Here is a 20,823-nt window from a genome sequence, read left to right as displayed (position 1 = left end):
GGGGGGGGGGGGGTTCGGCTAAGGCAAAAACATGACTACATTCAACCTTTATAAAATAATCTTGCTTCTTGGAAAGATCAAGAAATAATTGTATTTCCCAAGTAGAAATCTGAGTCTTATCTGCCATTTAAAGGCAAAATTCACAAAGCCAGGTTGCTGACTTCAATAGAGGTCAATTTTTCATCAACCTGGTCTGTCAAATCCATTTTATTTCACAAATTGGACAGCTGCATCTGTGTGTTCTCTATCAGCCATAAGAAAATGGTTTTCCTTTGGTTGGTAGTATTCGGTTTTATTTTTGGATGTTTTCTCCTTTTATCCAGGGTGAGGAAAAATATCTTGACAGGATTCAATATTTTTGAAAGCATATGATATTTACAAAGGATAAGACCCAAATAAAACTTAGAACATTTTATAGACATTACTTCACGAACCTTAGAACTATCTTTGTAGCAAAACAGAGAAGCAAAGGACAAATATTTATTGAGGGCCTGCTGTATGCCAGGAACTGGACTGGGTAATTTATATAGGCCATCTCCTTTAGTCCTCACAAAAACCCTATGATATGGGGATTCTTATTTCCACTTTAAAGTTGAGAAATCTGCCAGGTATAATGGCATACAAATGTAATCCCAGCTACTCAGGAGGCTGAGGCAAGAGGATCACCATGTTTGAGGCCAGCCTTAACAACTGAGACCCTCTCTAAAAATTTAAAAAATAAATAAATAAAGGGCTGGGGATATAGCCCGGTGGTAAAGCATCCTTAGGTTCAATTCCCAGTGACATAATCAATCAATCAATCAAAAGAAATCTGAGCTAAAAGAAATCAGTATTTGGCCCAAAGTGACACAGAGGGTAAATGAAAGGGAATCTGGATTCAAACCTAGCTCTTAGGCTTCAAACCTCATGCCTTTAGTGGCTTACAATGAGAAAAAAAAATGGAAACAACCTAAATGACAACACAGACATTGATTAGATAAAAATAATAGATAATATGTCCACTGGTACAAAGCAGCCATGGCAAATGATAGCATAGATCTAATTTATTGACATGAAAAGATGTTCACAGGGCTGGGGATTTAGCTCAGTTGCCAGAGTGCTTGCCTCACATGCACAAGTCCCTGGGTTCGATCTCCAGCCCAACAACAAAAAAAAAAAAGAAAAGAAAAAAGATGTTCACAGCATAACAAATAAAAAAGATTATAAAAGTAGAGCTTATGATCCCCTTTAAGATCACATATATATTTTTATATGTATATAAATTATATATCTATACATATATATAATTTTATATGTATATTTGCATTTAAAACGTTATCACTGGTGGTAGAATTTAACATTTGTTTTTCTTGGTTGTCTATTGTTGGTCCATAAGAAGTTCATATTACCTGGATGGAATGATGAATGGAGAGATGGTTGGATGGATAGGTACACAGACTGATAGAGACATAAATAGATAGGGAATATACAAAGAGATAAAAAATTGAAAGATCCAGTGTTCAAGCAAAAGAAGCACATTTGATATTTGAAAAGTTCTATTTATGCACTTTAAGAATATGTAACCATCTGAACATACTTCTAAAGTTCAGAAAAAAGATATATAGGTATCTATATCACTGTGCATAGATATTTATTTTCTCATGCACTATTTATAGCTATAAATGTACATAAATGTGCAGATATATGATGAGATAATATTTATACATTTATAGAAAATGGGAAATAACATGATAAAGCCAAGGTAGCAAAATCAGGGAATCTAGGTAAAGTAAGTATGGGAGTTCATTGTGCTATTTGTTCCAATTCTCTACATTTAAATTATCTCAAAGTAAAAAATTTGAAGAACTAATCATTGATATTTCAAACACACATATCTGAAACAAGAGGATACCAATTTCAAAGAAACCCTATTCCATCATTTGCTCTCCTTTTTTTAATACTTGAAGCAAGAACCCTATGACCCCTTGGTGAATTTGCCCATTATGATACTTGTCACAGAAGAACTTGGGATTTACTGAGTTGTGTATTCCCTAGAGCAAGGAAGTCTGCCACTTTGTTTCTCAAGACCAGAAGTATCTTGGTCACATAATTTGACAAATCTAGCACACATGAAGCCATGGACCAATATGAATCATAAACACAGACACAAATGTATGAAGCAAAATAACAGCTTATTTAATTTTAGCAGTGTCTTAAAATAAACCATTCACAGGTAAGATTTATTTCAAAATTATAAGTTTAGTTCATCATGAGGAAATTTCCACCTGAGTCTCCCAATAAGTGTCAGTGGCATTCTTGGGCACAACATTTTTGCAAACTAGGAACAACAGAACAATAAAGAATAACTATCAGAAACTCTATGTGTGAGTGTGTGTACACTGATAGGAAATACTAGATGCATTCCTGCCTGTAGTAGGGACAAAAAAAATTACACACATTATCATTGCTATTATTCAACTCCATTCTGAAGACTCCAGCCAATAAAATGAGAGCAAAAGAGAAAGAGAGAGAATATAATTTATAATTATTTCTTAATTTTATGATTAGCTATCTAAAAAATCCCAAAGAAGCCACCAAAAAACTATACTTACTATGCATAAAATGGTTCTAATCATATTCAATATAGATATATTGAAGCTTTATATCAGACATAAGAGATTGTCAAACTTTGTCCTTAAAGGTCAGAGAGTAAATATTTTTGGCTTTGTGGGCCATGTGGTCTCGTACCAACTATTCAGTTTTACAATTATAGCACAAAAGAAACCATTCATTATGAATAAATGAATGAATGTGGCTGTGTTCTGATAAAACTTTATTTGTAAAAACAGGCAGTGGACTGGGTTTGGACTACCATTTGTAGTATGCTAAGCTCTATAACACCGCTACCAAAAAAAAAAAAAAAAAAAAGGCTGATGAGGAAAGTTATTTAAAACAGCAAGGAAATATATAAAGCCCTGGAAATAAACTTTCTAAAGGACAATTTAACTATATGCATCAAAACCTAAATTATGAATACTCTTTCAACCCAATAATTCTTAGGGATATACTTAAAGAAGAATATAAAGATATGAACACAAAATGTTTATTACAGTATCATTTATAATAAGAAGAGAGAGTTATCTACTACACCATTCTTTTTTTGGGGGTGGGGGTACTGGGGAGTGAATCCAGGGGCACTTAACCACTGAGCCACATCCCCAGTCCTTTTTTGTATTTTATTTAGAGACAGCATCTTACTGAGTTGCTTAGCATCTCCCTGTTGCTGAGGCTAGCTTTGAACTCACAATCCTCCTGCCTCAGCCTCCTGAGCCTCTGGGATTGCCAGCATGTGCCACCACAACTAGCTGACACCATCCACTTTTAAAATAGGTTACAGAGTAATATATATATAATGTCAGCTAATTTTTAAAATAAATGGCTTTGCATATGAGGTCACGCAATATGAACCCATATACGTAAAACTATACCAAATTTGCTTTATTAGCAGTAGTTTCTAGAAGTAGATTTATGGGCAACATTCTTTCTACTTTTATATCAAGACAACCCCAGAAAGTTCTTTTATTATAAATACTTCACATCCTAAGGATATAAATCTTTCAGTTATAACTAATGTAAAAGAAGCATCTATCTAGAACTCTTATATTTTTCTATCCTTCAGTGATATTCCCACATGCATGATTGTGTGTATGTGTATGAATATGGGCTTCACATATGAATACACACCTACCAAGGAAGAAATGCCAGGGAAGAGAAATAGAAAATGGACAATAATGGTAGATGAAGGATCAACATTAATTAATGTCCCACAGGGTAATAAATATTAGTCTATAAATTCACTCTTGAAGATCTTATTTATGGTTCTATGATACAGGAATATCATCTTTTAGGATAGAGGAAAATCCTAACATTCTTGCAAATTCTCATTCAAAATTTACCAGATTAAATTTGAGCCTCCTAATAGAAAATAAAAGTCCATGTGATTTATATATAGTTGTGAAATTTAATGATATTTTCTTTACAATTGCTGAGCAGTGTCTAATCATTCTGCCAATAGTTTTATGTGTTAAGTTTATATAAATTGATATTTAATTTTTATGTACTTAAAAATCTTGAAAAAATGGAGATGGGAAAGAAAGAAAATTACAATTCTTACCACTTCTCAGTAATTCTATGTAGGCGTTACTGAACACTAGTTACATGGCATTACTTGCGGTTGTCAAAAAGAAAACAAACACTATTTTTGCCTTCTGATAATAATTACCTTATCTGGCTTTGAAATCTTCCTAATTCTCTCATGAGGTGTCTTTCTCCAACAGCTTAGCATAAAAATTAGACCCAATGCAAACATAATATCCTTCTGTAACAGACATTTCTACAAGGACATATGAAATAAATATATATAAGCACATGTGAGTACGTGTGTGTGAGCCTGTCATTGCTAAAAAAGGCCATGAGAGAAAAGTGAGTCTCCCTAGAGCCAACTAAGTTAACAAGAACAATATGACAACCACAGGTCATCCAAAGTTCTCAAAAGTGATGGCAAAAGACAACAAGGTGTTAAGTACATTTTATAAGCCATGAAAATCCAGGACACAATAAGCAAGAAATGAAGTTTACCCTGAACACAACAGACAAATAAGTATATTGATATAACATAATTTTCATTAACTATTCCTTTACTCACAGCCTCCATCAAATGTTATTTAGAATTTACTATGGCAGTAGAATTTACTATTGTATTATCAAGTATGAACATAACAACCTATATTAGGCTTATGTTGAAATGTGAGACACTGGAATTCTGCAAACTTTCAATTTCCCATTTAAAAAATCTTGGAAATGAATTTCCTATAGTTAAAAGTGAGTAGTTATGCTTCAAATCCCAAACTATGCTTTTCTTCTCAAATATTGCTCTCTATATATCACCAAACTCCAGTAGAAACTCACCCTTCAACTTGAGGTCAACATTATGTCTCAGCCAAGGATAAACCCCATAGCTTGGCATATCTTCAGGAATTGGATTATTGTTTATCCAGCCATCGCAAGCAAACCGGAAGAAATTATCACAAGGGTCCACAGACAGATTTACTTTACTCAAGATGGCAGCGGCTATTTAAAAAGAATATCACAGGATTAATGACAAGCACTGAACATTGTGTACTGTTCTTTTCCAAATTAAACAACAATTTCATATCAACCAGTTCCCAAGCCTTGGCTCTATGTTCCTCCTCACATGACTCTCTGGATCAACATCACTATATGAAATGACCACATTCAGAGTGAGTAGGTAAAAGTTCCATTATATGTTATTGGTCTTGCAGGATTATTCCTAACATCTGTGGGGTGTCAGACCAGAATACATATGGAGTATGTGGTAGACTTTTGGCAAAGATAACACTTTCTTCCATTCCACATGTCTGTCTGCAAAGCCACCTTGTTACTCTTACCATAAAGCAATAGGGTCTATTTCCCCTGCTTTGAATCTGGGCTGGTTTTACCACTGGCTTTGGCAAACAATTGGCATAAATTACTTTTTGTGAGTTTCAAAGCTAGGCCTTAAAAGGTCTTGCACTTTCCAAACACTCCCTTTCAAATGGAGCCTCGAGGCTATCCTTTGAAGAAGTCTCCTGTAGACCAAGAGGCCACACAGAGAAGAACCAAGCCAACACCAGCTGCCATACATGTGACAAAGGCCATCAGGGACCTTCCAGCCTAAATGAACCCCCAGAGCCTATGCAATACCAGAACCATCTACCAAACCCAGAGACCCATGAGAAATATTAAATCATTCTTGTCTCAGGCCTCCAAAGTTTGAGGTGGTTTGTTCCACAGCAAAGGGTAACTGAAACAGAGACCCACATGTCATCTACCTACATATTTTAAAAAAAATTTTTTAATTGCTGATGTACCTTTATTTTTTATTTATTTATATGTGGTGCTGAGGATTGAACCTAGTGCCTCACATATGCTAGGCAAGTGCCCTGCCACTGAGCCACAACCCAAGCCCCTACCTACATATTTTAAACACATACTTGCAACATTCCTTCATAAAAACCAGGAAGGCCAGTATGAATTCTTCAGCCCCTTGACATCCAGTGTAGGTCTCAGAGGAAGGGAGCCCTGAAAGAAACCCACACAGGCCCTGAAAGGAAACTTGGGGCCATTTGGCAGGCAATTCTGGGGTGTAGGAGAGAGCTGCAGACTTGGCCCCACAGGCTCCTTGACTGGGCTGGGGGAGAGGAATGGCCACAGAAGGACCAAAATGAAGTATTCTAAATAAGGGGCCCAGGTATGGGGTAGAATTGAGTATTCATATGAGTTAACAGAAAGATACAATACACTAATCTACCCTGTCTTTCCTTTTATAAGCCCAAACACAATTATGTGGACCATAGTTCATAGATAGGAAATTTTTACATAAATATGTATCCATAAATTTTGAAAGAAAATCTTCTATCACAAAATGAAAAGGTTCTAAATTTTCTAATATTGACCTCCAATTCTCTTCCAACTGCCATACAATTGCTGGCTACCACTCTGGCACAAAGATATGCACCAACTGATTAAAAAAACATCAGCCAATATTTTAATAACTTTGGAAGAAAGACATTCTGAGTGATTTTCATACCTTAATTAATGCAAGAATATATTTCTCTTTGAAGTAATGAAAATCCAATGACTTTTCAGCTAGATGAAAATGAACTGCCCCCCAAAGTATAATATGCAGGGCTGGGGTTGTGACTCAGTGGTAGAGGGCTTGCCTCACACTTGTGAAGCACTGGGTTCCATCCTCAGCACCACATAAAAATAAATAAATATCAGGTTGGAGTTGTGGCTCAGTGGTAGAGGGCTTGCCTTGCAGGTGTGAAGCCCTGGGTTCAATCCTCAGCACCACACAAAAATAAATAAATTAAATAAAGGTGTAGTGTTTGTCTACAACTAAAAAAAAATGTTTAAAAAAATTTGAGCTTTTAAAAAATAAATAAATAAGGGTATTGTGTCCATCTACAACTAAAAATTTTTAACAAAAAGTACAATCTGCATAAATAAATAAAGATATTATGTCCATCTACAACTAAAAAAAGTTTTAAAAAATAAAGCTAGATATTTCTCTATACTACACTGTGCAAATTTCAAACAGCCCTTGTCCTCATTGAAGTGAATAATCAACAAACATCCTAATTTCTAGAGGACTTCAAAATCCCTGCTGCTTTCAACCCCCCTCGCCCCCCCCAAAAAAAAAACAACCAGCAAAAACTTGGTTTACCAGTTCAACAGATTTTAAATTGACTTAATATTTTTGTTTTTCAGAATGAACTCAGTTGTATTTAATTACATGTATGCTTACTGCTACTGTTTTATCATTACCATTTAATATGCAACCATGCTAGGACATATAAAGTCTTCCTTCCATTTTATATTTATAGTCTGTGCAGCCCCAGAATGAATCTGCAATGTGACACCTCAGGGATACGGTTCACACAAGTCTCAGTCCCACACAATATTTACAGTCACACAGGGGAGCCCTCACACGAATTTTTATTCACATAAGCTCACTGTTTCCTGGCTTCCTTCCCAAACTTCCCTTCCCCCAACCCTCAAATACATCCTCTCCATCTCCTCAGTTTGCTAGCAGGTACCTACAAAAACTGCAAGGTCAGCTCTGACCTCGGCCCTGATGCTAAAGTAGGGGAATACATCACTTGCATGAATTTGGAAAGGAGCCCTCTGAGTGAGAAAACTCTTCCCTCTGCCTTGCAATTCATCATTCACGATTCACAGCTGGGCACAAGGCTGTGCTTTCTGCAGGAGAACTGTGACTTCAAATCACGAGGGACCATACTTGTCAAGACACCAAACTCCTTTCCCCCTACTCAGCTCCATAGAGAAAACCCAGAGAATCTTGTTTTAATAAAAGAAATATGATGATGAAGGAAACCTGTGAAAGCTCAGGCTGTGTATTCTCTCAAGTCATTGCAGATGAAGTTAATTGGTAGGCAGTCTCCAGCTAGTTTATGGAGTACAGATGGAGGCATCTTGCCATATACCAATATGAGTTTTTAGGTTTAGTCAGGGCTCAGGGGAGAGTCTTATTAAGGGCCTCAACCTCATTATTTATATAAAATAATAAAATCACTAACATTCAGTATTTCTGCTATGCCAGGAACTATATGCTAAGCCCCTTCCAAGCAATATAGCATCATCATAAACTCTGGAGTCAGACCACTTGGGTCAGAGGAACAGCAACAGTGTGCAATAGCTGTACAACCTGGGAAGATTACTTAACCTTCATGTATCTTAATTTCCTCATCTGTAAAATGAGGATAATAATAATAACAACACCATATAGGATCACCATGCTAATTAAATGAGTAAATATATGTAAATTGCTTATAACAGTGTCAGGCACATTGCCATATAACTATGGTCAGCAGATAAAATACAAGGTGCCCAGTAAAATTTGAATTTCAGATAAAAAAACTACTTTTAGAATAAGGTTAATTATTAAAATAAGTATATTTAAAATATTACATGGGACATATTTATACAAAAACATTGTCAACACAATATATCTGCAATTCAACTTAACTGAGCATCCTCCTGTATGTATATATTTAGCTAAATATGGGAAGCATACATGTAAACATTTGCTATTATAATTCCATAAACACTTATCTGGAACTCTGAAGTTAGATTTTCAGAACTCACAGATTTTTCAGATTTTGAAAAAGAAATAGTGTATAACCACATATGATATCATAACTCAGAAATGTCTGGAGTGGACCCCTAAAGCAAGCACTTAATATTTCTATGGGGAACATAGAAGTGCTACTTATGTTCTCTTAAGTAGGATCGATAAAGCCTAAAATGACCTCACATGAGTTAAGATCCACTTTATCCATCATAGGAATTGAGGTCACGTTTGCTCTGGCCACCTGGGAATTGCAATACTTTCTGGGATTGCATATTGTGGACCTGGATTACTAGTACCATTATTATTTTGTTTTATTCTCACAACTAGTATGATAAGTTAAAACCTGTTATCCTCATCTCATAGATGGTAAAACTGCCACTTAGGATGGTTAAATATTTAACCCAGGATCACATGGCTTATATGTGACCATAACAGGCTTCAAACACAAATGAAAGGCTTGTCCACCTTTATCCACTATCATTAGCATGACCTTTCCTTGTTTCTTTATATTCTTTCTACAGCTCTCATTTTGAAAGAGGGATCAGAAGAAGTGAACAAGGAGAGAGGAAAGAAAAGTTACAGGGAGGCTGAATCTCAGAAATTGTTGGCGTGTGTTCAGAAGTGGAACAGAAGGTGATCAAAAATATCCATCTCCTGAACTTTTATTATGTGGATTTGTGCCCATATACCCTCATCTTCATACCAGCTCTTGTGTAAGATCATGGCTTATACAATTCTCCTACCACATCTATTCGAGCTGTTCTATAGACCCCTGGACAAAATGAAGCTCATGTCCCATCAAAGAGGACTGTATTTTTTGTGACCCTTTCACAACTGAACAGCAAAACCAATATTTTTCTTTTTTTTAATAATTTTTATGTAAATCAGTGGATGTGTAACCGATGTGATTCTGCAATCTGTATACGGGGTAAAAATGGGAGTTCATAACCCACTTGAATCAAAATGTGAAATATGATATATCAAGAACTATGTAATGTTTTGAAAAACCAATATTTTTCAACATTAGAAAGCCATTTTACAAAACAAAAATTAAAAACAGGAAAAACATACTAGATGGCAGAAAGCAACATTATCAGAAAGCAGTCTTTAGGTTTAACTCTGGCATTGTTATGATTTGTAATAAGCAAAATTCATGCAGTAAGTGACCTTCCATACCAAAAGTTGTCTAAACTCAAATTGAAGATTCTGAGTTTTATAAATTTCAAATTCTCCTAGCCACAAGAACCCTAACCACAGCGAAAGTACCAGATGATGAAATTTTAAACCTGTTCTCTGTGCCACCTATCCCCTCACCCTACTCTATGACATCCTCTCTCCACTGGAGAAGGCCCCAGGTCAACTGCTCAAGTTGGAAATTCCCACATCATTCAAGAAGAAAAAGAATCACCCTTTGAGGGATGATATCAAGAAGCTGAAATAGTTTAGTCACTAGACTCTAGGAAGTCTAGTGGGTGGCAGGGTGGAGATGAAGGACTAAGGGGATCAGAAACACAGAGTTACTTGGCATGCTACCAGAGCACCAAGGAAAAGATGGAAAGGATCCAGACATGGAGGTAAAGCCAAATTCTGCCATTGGCTCAAGATAGGACCGTGGGAAAGTTAATTAGCCTCTAGAAGCCTACATTCCTTTATCTGTCTGTGGGACTTGCAAGGGTACTAAGTTCATAATGTTCTTCTGGAGGTTTTATGAGATGAGGTATGTAAGTCACCCAACATGTTGCCTGGTTAAAAATATGTATTGATCACTTAAATGGACAAGAAATTAATTTTAAAAAGTAACTATGGGTAAATGGCAGAAAGATCAGTAGAGGGAAGGAAACAGGGAGTGGGGAAAAGGGAGGGGAAGGACAGGTACTAGGGACTGAATTAGAACAAAATATATTCCATGCTTTTATAATTATGTCAAAATGGGTTCTACTGTCATATATAACCAAAAAGAACCAATAAATTTTTAAAAAATAATGGGACAAGAAACCCTTCAATAACATAATAACCTAATTCATGACCTTTGTCTAAGTTCTCAGAGTTTATAAGCCCTTTCACCTAAGCCTTTCCTATCTCAATTTATGCCACCAATCAACATCTAAGCATCACGCCGAGTCTCTTTTTCTCAAAGCGCATATCAAATCCTTCAGCATCCTTCTGCAAGCTTTCTAGCTCCTAAGCCTTCTGCATTCTCAATTTCTTGAATTCTCACCTGCTCCACTGAAATAACTTCATCTCTGAGTGACCCTCCTTCCCCGTCCCCTACTGCTAGACTGAGAATTGAACCCAGAGCCTTCTACATGCTAGACAAGTACTCCACCACTGAGCTGTACCCATGGCCCTTTTTAATTTGAAACAGGATCTTGCTAAATTGCTGAGGCTGGCCTCAAACTTGCAATCTTCCTGCCTCAGTCTCCCAAGTTCCTGGGATTACAGGCCTGTGCTACTGTGCCCCACAACCTTCCCCCATTCTTGCTTCCCTACTTGACTTCTCCACACAGAAAGATTTCCCTAAATCTAGTTCTCCACCAAAAAAGATCTTTTAAAAGGCTCATAAGGTGTACTCTTTCTTCTCAAAACCCATCAGAGGTTCTTGTGTATGCCTAAGAAAAATCTAAACTCATGGCAGCTAGTCTGCCCATTCACTCCCTTTTCCTGCATGGTGCCCCTTACCCAGCAAATTCTGCCTGACCCTCAAGCCACACAAGCTCATTCTTCTGTGGGACCTTTGCCCCACCTGGAAAGCCCTTGCCTCAATCTTCACAAATTAATTCCTTTCTCATTGTTCAGGGTCCCCTTCATGTCCTCAGACTTTTCAATCTAGCCATCCTGTCACTTTATCACATTATTCTGTTTAAATATTTTAATTTTCTGCATATACTCCTAGCTGATATTTTTCCTGTGCATCGATTGCCTCACGTGTCTTTGATTGTCTGGTTCATTGATATATTCCCAAAACATAACTCAGTCCCTGGCTTGAGGAAATATTTGGTGAATTCATGTGTTAATCTTATCTCTTAAGGTCAAGTGGAATAGACCAAATGCTTAATGTGATCTCTATGCTATGACTTTCCCTTTGGAAAATGCCATTGGGGCCCTGCCCACTTAAAGAATGGAGGTAGGGGCTGGAATCCATGGAGGTAGGAGCTGGAATCCAGCTCCTGCAAGGTCCTCACACTGATTTGTGGGGGGAGGGAAGAATCTAATTGCTAAGGCAACTTTAAGCACAAAGTTTCACTTTGGGTCAACCACTGATACATGGTCTGATCATCTCAAGAGAAGTTTGACTTGTAACATGGAATAGAAGAACCCAAAGGGACTCCCAGCAACAATGGAAGCATGGATTTACAAAGGACTCCTGCTTAGAGGCAGACAGGTTAGAGCCTCTGACCAGAAGATACACAAAGACTGCTTATGATAAACAGGAATCTTCAGCCAGCTGAGCCATAGAACGCCTATGGTCTCTGCCTACTGGTCTTAAGAGAGGCCCTGCAACCTTCCAAGCCCCTTCCTGAGTTCCTTATCACAAGGCTTGGAATATCACACTGCTTGATTATTGCAAGAAAACAGGAAACCCAAACTCCACTACTTCACACCAAAACTTGAAAGTAAACTTAAATTTCTTTAAAATTGCATTTCGTATTTGGTAAACCTCAAGCAAACAGAATACTAAAAATACCACCTGTTTTCTCGTCTACTCCCCAAGGTACCATAATTATAACTTGACACAGGGTGGAAAATGGAACTTACCGGCTTCGATGCACTCTGGCTTCAGGCAGTACTCCTGTTTAGCTTGGAAATTTAAGAGACCTTGACTCACTGAAAAAACAGACCAAAATAAATGACAGACTTGTAGCAGACCACCATCGGGTAAACCACCATCAGGCACATATGCAAGACATTTGATATCAGTTCATTCTTCTCAGTATTGACATGGTATTCAAAACTCCATTGGCTCAACCCCTCAGAACCACGCTGTACGCTACCTAAGTAGCCTTGGTAAGATTCTCAGTTGCTCTGAAATTCAGTTTTTGTCATATGTAAATCAAGTGAGTGAGTATGAACAGACTGAGAGTCTGCTCCCCAGAGCAGCAGAAGCACCTGGAAGCTTGTTAGAGGTGCACATTTTCAGCCCCACTCCAGACTTTCTGACTCTATCTGTGGGGTTTTGTTTTGTTTTGTTTTGGCAGGGTTGGTTTGGGTGCTGGAGATTGAAGCCTGGGCCTCAGTACGTGCTAAGAAGGCACTCTAGCGCTGAGCTCCTTCCCCAGATGGCCATCTGTGTTTCATCAAGCCTTGCAGGTGATGCTAATGTGAGAGCCAGTGTTAGATGATCTTTAAAGTGTCTTCTATCTCCAATTATCTGTAGTTTGTCTCACACTTTCACTCTTTAAGTTTATAACGACATCTCCGTCTTAGAGATGGAAAAATTGAAACTTTTAAACTATGCCATTGTAAGCAACTCCAGAGTGGAAGGAGAAAATTAGCATATGTGGCATTTAGAGTTTGGGATCTTATCTAAACCATCCATAAAGAGGGAGAAAAGAAATAAAACCATGGGCATATAACTCAAATCATCTGGTAACAGTCATTTTCTGCCTGCACCACATACTTTCCTCCCACCAGGCCCAGCCTAGCTACCAGACATATGCACTTGTGAGAACCAAGATTCCAGCTATTTCCACTCTTCCCTTCCACCCTACCTCAAAAAACAAAACCAGGGATGGCCCTGGACTTGATCCTCAGCACCACATTAAAAAAAAAATAATAAAACTGTACAATTAAAATAGCTTTCACCAGTGCCTTACTTCCCTCATTTGGCTGGCCACATTATTCAAATAGATTTCAGCACAAATACTGAAGGATACCACGTTTGTGAACTCTAGACAGAACCTTTTTCTGGGCATTAACAGATGTGACTTAGGGATTTCAAAAATATTTGAAATATGTTCCTCGGTTGCTGGGGAAGATATATGGAATTCGTTATTGCTGTTTTCTGTGAGCAGAAACAAGGAGTTGTATGAAGATGAGGCCATGGGGAGATGAACCATGGTGTGAACAAGGACTGAGGCCCTTCATGGCATCCTCAACAGAGAAGCAGAATCAGAGAACTTGGTGGCACTAATACTTATGTTTCTGGAAGCAATGGAAGACCTGAAGATCACCTGCCAGTGTGGCAGTTTTATTATTTATTACCCAACATTCTAAGAGGAGTCTGTTTTTCCTTTGTTCTTTTCTCTGCTGCCATCCTGCAAACAGCCTTTTTACCTGTGTTATATAATAAATTCAAGGAAACTGTCTACAGTACATCTCAAGCCTATTTTTAAGAAAAGAATTTTCTTAGCATTAAGGTGTGTTTTGATTTCTTTAAAAGAAAAAAAAAGTTAGGTTAAAAATATATACAGTCAGCATAAAGATTGGTGTGGAATATTCCAATATGCTTGGGTGGTAAAACCATGGGCATAGTTTTTCCCTCAGTCTACTTTGATAAGTTTACCAAATGTTTTTTTACTAAGCATGTATTATTTCTTATAATTAAAAAAATAAACTTTATTATAAATAATATTTTATTATCCTACACAATAACTTCTTGATACTGGCATTTTTTCATAAAAAGCTAATGAAATGGTTAAAGACTTAGTCCTTTCATAAAAATTAATTCTTGACAAAAACTCTCTAAGCATGCAGAACTAAAATCAGTTATCTTTTGCTGAGGAAGAGTAGAAGAAAGGTTTTTAGTATAATTAATTGGGACACAGACCTAAGCCTTCAAGCAAGAGCAGTATATCCATGGGGGGTTATTTTAAGATCCTGAAAATAAAGGATCTTAAGGATCAATGAGCCCAGGTAAGATAAAGGTGTCAGTGAATGAAATATAAACAATAAAGCTAATATTTTTAATATAAAAAATTTAAATGTTACTTTTTACTGGTTAGGAGCTTTAAAAAAAAAAACTTATGTAGCAATTTGGTTTCTCACTTCAATTTCTCTATAACCATTAGAAATGCCTTCAGAATCCAGTGGAGTCACACACATATCAAGAGTATGACAGATCAAGAGTATGAGAAAGGACATAGAGCAGAGGTCAGCCAACTATTGCCCACAGGCTAGATCCAACCCACTGCCTGTGACTGTTTCTATGAATGCTTTTGACATTTTTAATGATTGGAAAAAATACAAAATAATAATAATAATTCATGATGCATGAAAAATATATGAAATTCAAGTTTCAGTGTCAAGAAATCAAATCCTACTGCACCAAACTGTGCTCATTTGTGTGTATATTGTCTATGTATATTTTTGAGCTACATCAACAGAGCTGAGCACAGCAACAAGGACTGTATGTATGGCTCATGAAGTTGAAACTATTTACTATCTGGCCTTGACAGAAAAAGTTTGCTGATCATTGCATCTGATAAACAGACTGTGAGAAGGGGAAGGGAAGAGGAAAGAACACTTTAAAATAAACTGGCTAGGGCTGGGTTTGTGGCTCAGTGGTAGAGCACTTGCATCACATGTGTGAAGCACTGGGTTTGATTTTCAGCACCGCCTATAAATAGATAAAATAAAGGTCAGTTGACAATTTAAAAATATATATTAAAAAAATAAAATAAAAAACTGGCTAAAGGTGTATACCTGATGTTTTAATTTCTAGTGCTTTCACTTTTCTGAAATCACCCTAAGGCCACCAGCAATCACTTACTATAGAAGCATAAAGGTTTAGAAGAGAGATTATCCCAGAGCCTCAAAGACAAAGACGAGGTAAGGAAGGGTTCTGAAAATGCAGGCATGTGACTGAACTTGGACAGACAGAAAAATACACTGCAAAGTTAACCGGGAAGTACTGTGAAGCATATTGTGATGAAGAGCATTGCCTGGAAGGTCCCTAGAGATTTTCAGAAAGGATTTTGCTAGATGCAGGGTGGAGATGGGTAGCAGAGCCTGAGAGACAGGCATTGAAAAAAAAACATGGTAGGAAGAGGGTGAGTCTGTCATAGTGCTGAAATGTTTAACAAAACATAAGGACCCCTGAATTTATATGCCCAAGTGGAAGTGGTATCCTGAAGCAATGCTTCTCAAACTTGCATTTGAAAATAAATCCCCTGGGGTCTTGTGAAAATGCAGACTGTGAATCAGTAGATCTGGAGTGGAGCTCAGCTTCCAAGTGATGCTAATGCTACTGGTCCAGGGACCACACTTTGAGCAATGAGTGTACTGAGGCTACACCATTAGTTTGCACTTATTCTCCAACACCATTAGAGCCTCTCCTAGACACTAGAGGTGAGAGCTGAGTTGCTGGGCATATTGGATAGTTATCTTCTATTTTATACAGGCCTCCTTGTCCATAATAGCATTGACTGACTTGGTGATTTTACTTTGCTCCAAAAACATCATCTAAAAATGATGCCAAATAATTACTTTCTCTCAAAGGACAAAGACTGCCATAGAGAATCTTCCAATTAATATGCCACAGCCTCAGAATGTAATAATCACAAAAGTAGAGTTTGGAAAAAGTTTCAAGCAGTGGTAACATTTAAAAGAGTACATATTTTTACACACATGATAATCATTTGGATTTTGATGTCTGGAAGTGTTTGCAAACCTAACCTTGTAGTAGACACTTCCCACTTAGTGTGTAGTCCCTTGGTATGCCCATAGAATTTCTCCCCCAGTTTTGAATTTCAGGAGAGGATGTTCATCTAAACCCCAAGTGTTGAGAAATCTCACAGCAGTTTTCAAGAGCCACAGATTCAGTTGCAGGAACAGGAGATTTAACTTCACCAGAAAGCAATAAATTCATCTAATTTCCTAAATCTCCAGCCACAGAAAACATGGAAAGATGGTTTTCTCATTTTAGCAGAGTTCTCAACCACACAACCCTAACTCTTTTCAAGTTTAATTACTGGTTTTCCCCTGCCAAAATAAACATGGTCACCTTCATCATGTATATGCCAAGGAATGCTTCCAGGCTTGCTGCATTTCAAAGTGTACCTAGAATCTCCCAAGAATGGGAGTTGTTCCTTCATAACTCTCAAGCTAATGAAATATTATGGGCTGTTTGAGAAAAAATGGTAATAGCCAAAGGTTCCAAAAGCCTAAAATTTTAGGACATCCCTCACACCTTACCAAGATGTCTGACTCTTTGTCATAGGGATACACTTGGATCATCTCATAGACTCACACATCATTCTTACCATGGGTCATTAAAATAATTGAATCACACAATAGCTTTCAAATCTTGAAAGAAAACTTCTGTTTTCCTTCATGTTAATTTTTAAATCTATTAGAAAGGCTGAGTTTACATTGCATCCCATCAAGTCACTTGATTAGAAAGGACTTGAAGAATACCATTAAAGGTGCATTGAAAGGACTGATTTGTATTTTGTGAATTAAGTTTTGTGATTCGCCCAGGCAAATATAACCAAAGTCAAATGAAAAGAAATTCCAGCATGGTTTCGATCATCATATAAAAAGTTTTCCTCACAGCATAAATGAAAGTATGACTATGAATTTATAAACACTCAATTTTCAAAATGTAATTCATGAATATTCTTTTCTCAGTGCAACAGAATCCCGTAGTCACTCCAAACAATTTTATACCCATGTTCCCTTCTAGACTATACATTTGCTACTAAAGAATAGCCTTCTTGGGGCTGGGGCTGTAGCTCAGTGGTAGAGTGCTTGCCTTGCACAGGTGAGGCCCTGGGTTTGAACCTTAGCACCACATAAAAATAAACAAATAAAATAAAGGCATTCTGTACAACTACAAAAAAATTTTTCAAGAAAAAACAGCCTTCTTTTACATATGCATGTTTGATAGAAACTGAGACTATACTGCCTATTAACACAAGCAAACAGCTGTACACCTGTATTATGGCAAGGTTTGCCAGAATAAAGCATGAGGAAAGTTCTTGGCATGTACCCAGTTCCCCTGGCCTCCAGCGCTCCACTTACCTAGAAAGAGGATGGTGCCCAGCACCACAGTGCCACCGATAAACACAGCCAGGGCGACTTGAGTGCCTCTGTTGGCCCCCTTTCTAGCCTCTCTGCTGCTCCCCGTTTCTGCTTCCATCAGAAAGACCGTAGAGAACACTCAGGAAGAAAGTCACTTTTCGTGGTTTGGTAGCTGGTCTCAAGAGTTTGTTAGGCGTTGACATCCAAGGCTCTCTTGCTTTTCTACTAATGGACAGCTTAAAAAATTCACGTCAGGAAACCTTCCCTCACTACCCTTTCTCAAATAATCCTTCACAAATGAAATAAAAGAAACTCAAAATATTGGTTGCCTTGGCTTTCCCCCTGACTAGACAAAACAAACAGCGGTTGCTTTATCTTGGTGCTCTCCCTCAGCAAAGTCCCTCTCAACCGGTTGTTTGGCAGGCTCTTCTCTCAGGCGTTCTGAGTATACATGTTTTACTATGTTGCTGAACAGATGTTTTAGCTATTTAAATGTATAGTCACTTGGGGAGGAAAAAAAAACAATTGTCTTTATCAAAACTGGATTCTCGTCAACCTGCCCCCAACCATGATAAGTTAGGTGACGAGGACTCTCCGGACCTACTTCAAGATCTCAGTTAATCATGTAATTCTGCTGCAATAATCATTCTGCTCGCCTGAATTGTCCTCATCAAAGATATTCTTTCAGTGTGTGAGTCCCTTTTTAAAGCCTTCTAAGAGTTCCTAGGATATCCTGGAGCATTTTATTTTAGGAACTTTGTGTATGATAGCATGTGCCAAAAATCAGAGTCATAGTCCAGTGCAGTGCAAAGTAGCAATTAAGACAACCTACAGAGGCTGATGGTTTGGACTGGAACTTTTTTTAAGGAAGAAGAAAGAGCATTTCCTCTTTGTGGTGCTAAGAATTGTACAAATGACAGTTAAGTATATGAATTAAGCTTATTAGCAACCACAAAAGATACAGTGAAGGGTTTTTTTCCCTGGATGTTTTGGTGAAAACTGCACCCATGTATTTTATCCTCTGGTTCCCCTGAGGCAGTCATTGGTTAGTATGTTTTTGCATTTCCATATAGTGTTTATTTCAGCAGATTCTCCAGATTGAATTTGAAGGTATTTGGCTTCACTGGAAAGATTGATAAATGACGGGGTCTTTAATTTTTTGATGAAAATTATTTAAATTATCAAAATCTGCTTGCTTTATTGGGGCAGGGCAACTCCTACTCCAATTCTAGTGAAATTATATAAATGTTATTCTCTAATGATATAGATATCATTAAGTTATAACATAACTACCACTTACCTGTTTCTGTTTTGCTGGAGATCATAATGCAGTAGGAGTCAGGGTGAAGGATTCAGCTACCTCCCAAACCAGGAAAGTAAAACTTGTACATTTGGCTTTGGGAGTCTCCCCAGAGTTCAGAAGGTGCCAATGAGCTCAGTATAACATGATCACTTGTTCACACTCCTATCTGGCTAAGCTTAGTCAGGACTTAAGCCCACAGCATGGAATTCTCCCGTGTTTTAGAACTTCTTCCATAACACATCCTACCCTATTTTCTGTTCATTTCATGTTATCCCCAAATCAGAAGATCATAAATCTGTGTCCAGTTTATGACATCATCATATGCTGTTACTCTTATATGCTCATTGGCTATTAATGTTATTTTGTGGCTGTTATTCAATAACACAGTCTAACAGGTCTTTTGTCCCTAGAATGGGATTCTCCCAAAAGTATCTGGACTTGACTTCATAATACATCTTGAACCATGAGCTCCTTGAGGTTAAGGAACATGTCTGTTTCATTCAGTACAGCCCCAGCATCAAGAGTTCCTGGCCCATCACAATGAAAGGGGAAATAAAAGAAATAAAAATCATTCAAGTTAGCCCTAGACACTTGCTCTTATGAAGCAGCTTCAGGAACTTCAGACATTTGTTCCTGACAGGGCAGGGGTGGGAAGCATACAGCCTCTAGATTCCTTCTAAATGCTCAGCTGATAATGATACTTCACGTGGGGATAGTACATAGTAAGCTAGTGGTAAACCTGTATACTTGATAGCAAAAGGTATTTTAATCTCTGTTTTACAAATGAAGAGACTAAGAGCAAGGAATGGCTTTAGGTGACATGTCTAGAAAAACTAGACAGGGAAAGATTAAGAGATGGGATCATTGCCGTACACTATGTGTCTGCAACTTCACAAAGTTTTCTATCCCAGTCAATCACAGTATCAGGGCACGCTTCTTCCCTCCTTCCTTCTTCAAATCTCCTCATATCATTCAGGGTCTTGACTGACACGGAACAGTGGTGATGGGTTGCCACCTTGGACTAGCAAGATTTCCCTAGAGTTGAGGACAATTTCAGGTTTGCCCTGAAGTTGTACCTACCCATCACTGACAGACAGGAATTCATTCCTGAACTGCTGAGTTAAAAGCCATTAAACAACAACAACAAAAATACCTTCAGTAATTTTAATAGAAAATCTATGATGCATTTATTCTAAATTAAGACATGCATAGAAAAATATATTAGTTGAACAATGAAAACAAGTCTATTGAAATAACAAACAACTTTCAAGATGTCAAAAATAGTTTGTTCATATAATGTAATGAAATGAAGGTTTCCTTTACTCACCAAAGAAATAAAGAAAGACTTGAGAGTGGGTGGGAATGATAGAGGAAAGGGGTGTGGGTGAATCATTCATTATAAAGTGAATTCTTCATTCTGTGCCATTTTCTGCATTAATGTTTCAACCTTTTGGGAGGTGGTGATTATCTTGCACTAAAATAAACTGCATTTAACAATAAAGTAGCACAGGGAAAAAAGAACTTCAGGGCAAAATAAATAAATTAAAAATACAGAGAAATAATGAGTGTTCATGGAAAACTAAAGCAGGGAGCTGCAAATGACCCACCTCCTGTTTTTTATAAATAAAGTTTTATTGGAACAAAGTCATGCCCATTCATTTATAGATTGTATATGACTGCATTTGTGCTATAAAGGCAAAGTTAGGTAGTTTTTGTCACAGAGACACTCTGGCCCTTTACAGGAAAAGTTTACTAAACCACAGGCTGACGTAAAAGATGCTACTCTTCTTCCCAAACACATGGCACACATATACAAAGCAAAATATTCATCTACACTGACATGAAACTCAAAACTGTTCCATTT

General features: G+C 37.4%; 1 protein-coding gene across 1 annotated transcript in view; it reads right to left on the bottom strand.

The window, feature by feature from the left end:
• The window catches only part of Phex (phosphate regulating endopeptidase homolog X-linked), a 194,478-nt gene extending 175,535 nt beyond the window's left edge, over nt 1-18,943 (bottom strand). The window contains exons 1-3 of the mRNA XM_015488079.2: nt 17,657-18,943; nt 12,452-12,520; nt 4,948-5,109 (exon numbers count right to left, since the gene is read on the bottom strand). Of these exons, the coding sequence (XP_015343565.1) occupies nt 4,948-5,109; nt 12,452-12,520; nt 17,657-17,774 (349 nt within the window). The 5' untranslated portion in view covers nt 17,775-18,943. The remainder of the gene's footprint in view (nt 1-4,947; nt 5,110-12,451; nt 12,521-17,656) is intronic.
• Nucleotides 18,944-20,823: the final 1,880 nt, after the last annotated feature.

Source organism: Marmota marmota, unplaced genomic scaffold (assembly GCF_001458135.2).
Source record: "Marmota marmota marmota unplaced genomic scaffold, marMar, whole genome shotgun sequence".
Taxonomy (NCBI): Eukaryota; Metazoa; Chordata; class Mammalia; order Rodentia; family Sciuridae; genus Marmota; species Marmota marmota.
This window is presented reverse-complemented; position numbering and strand designations above follow the sequence as displayed.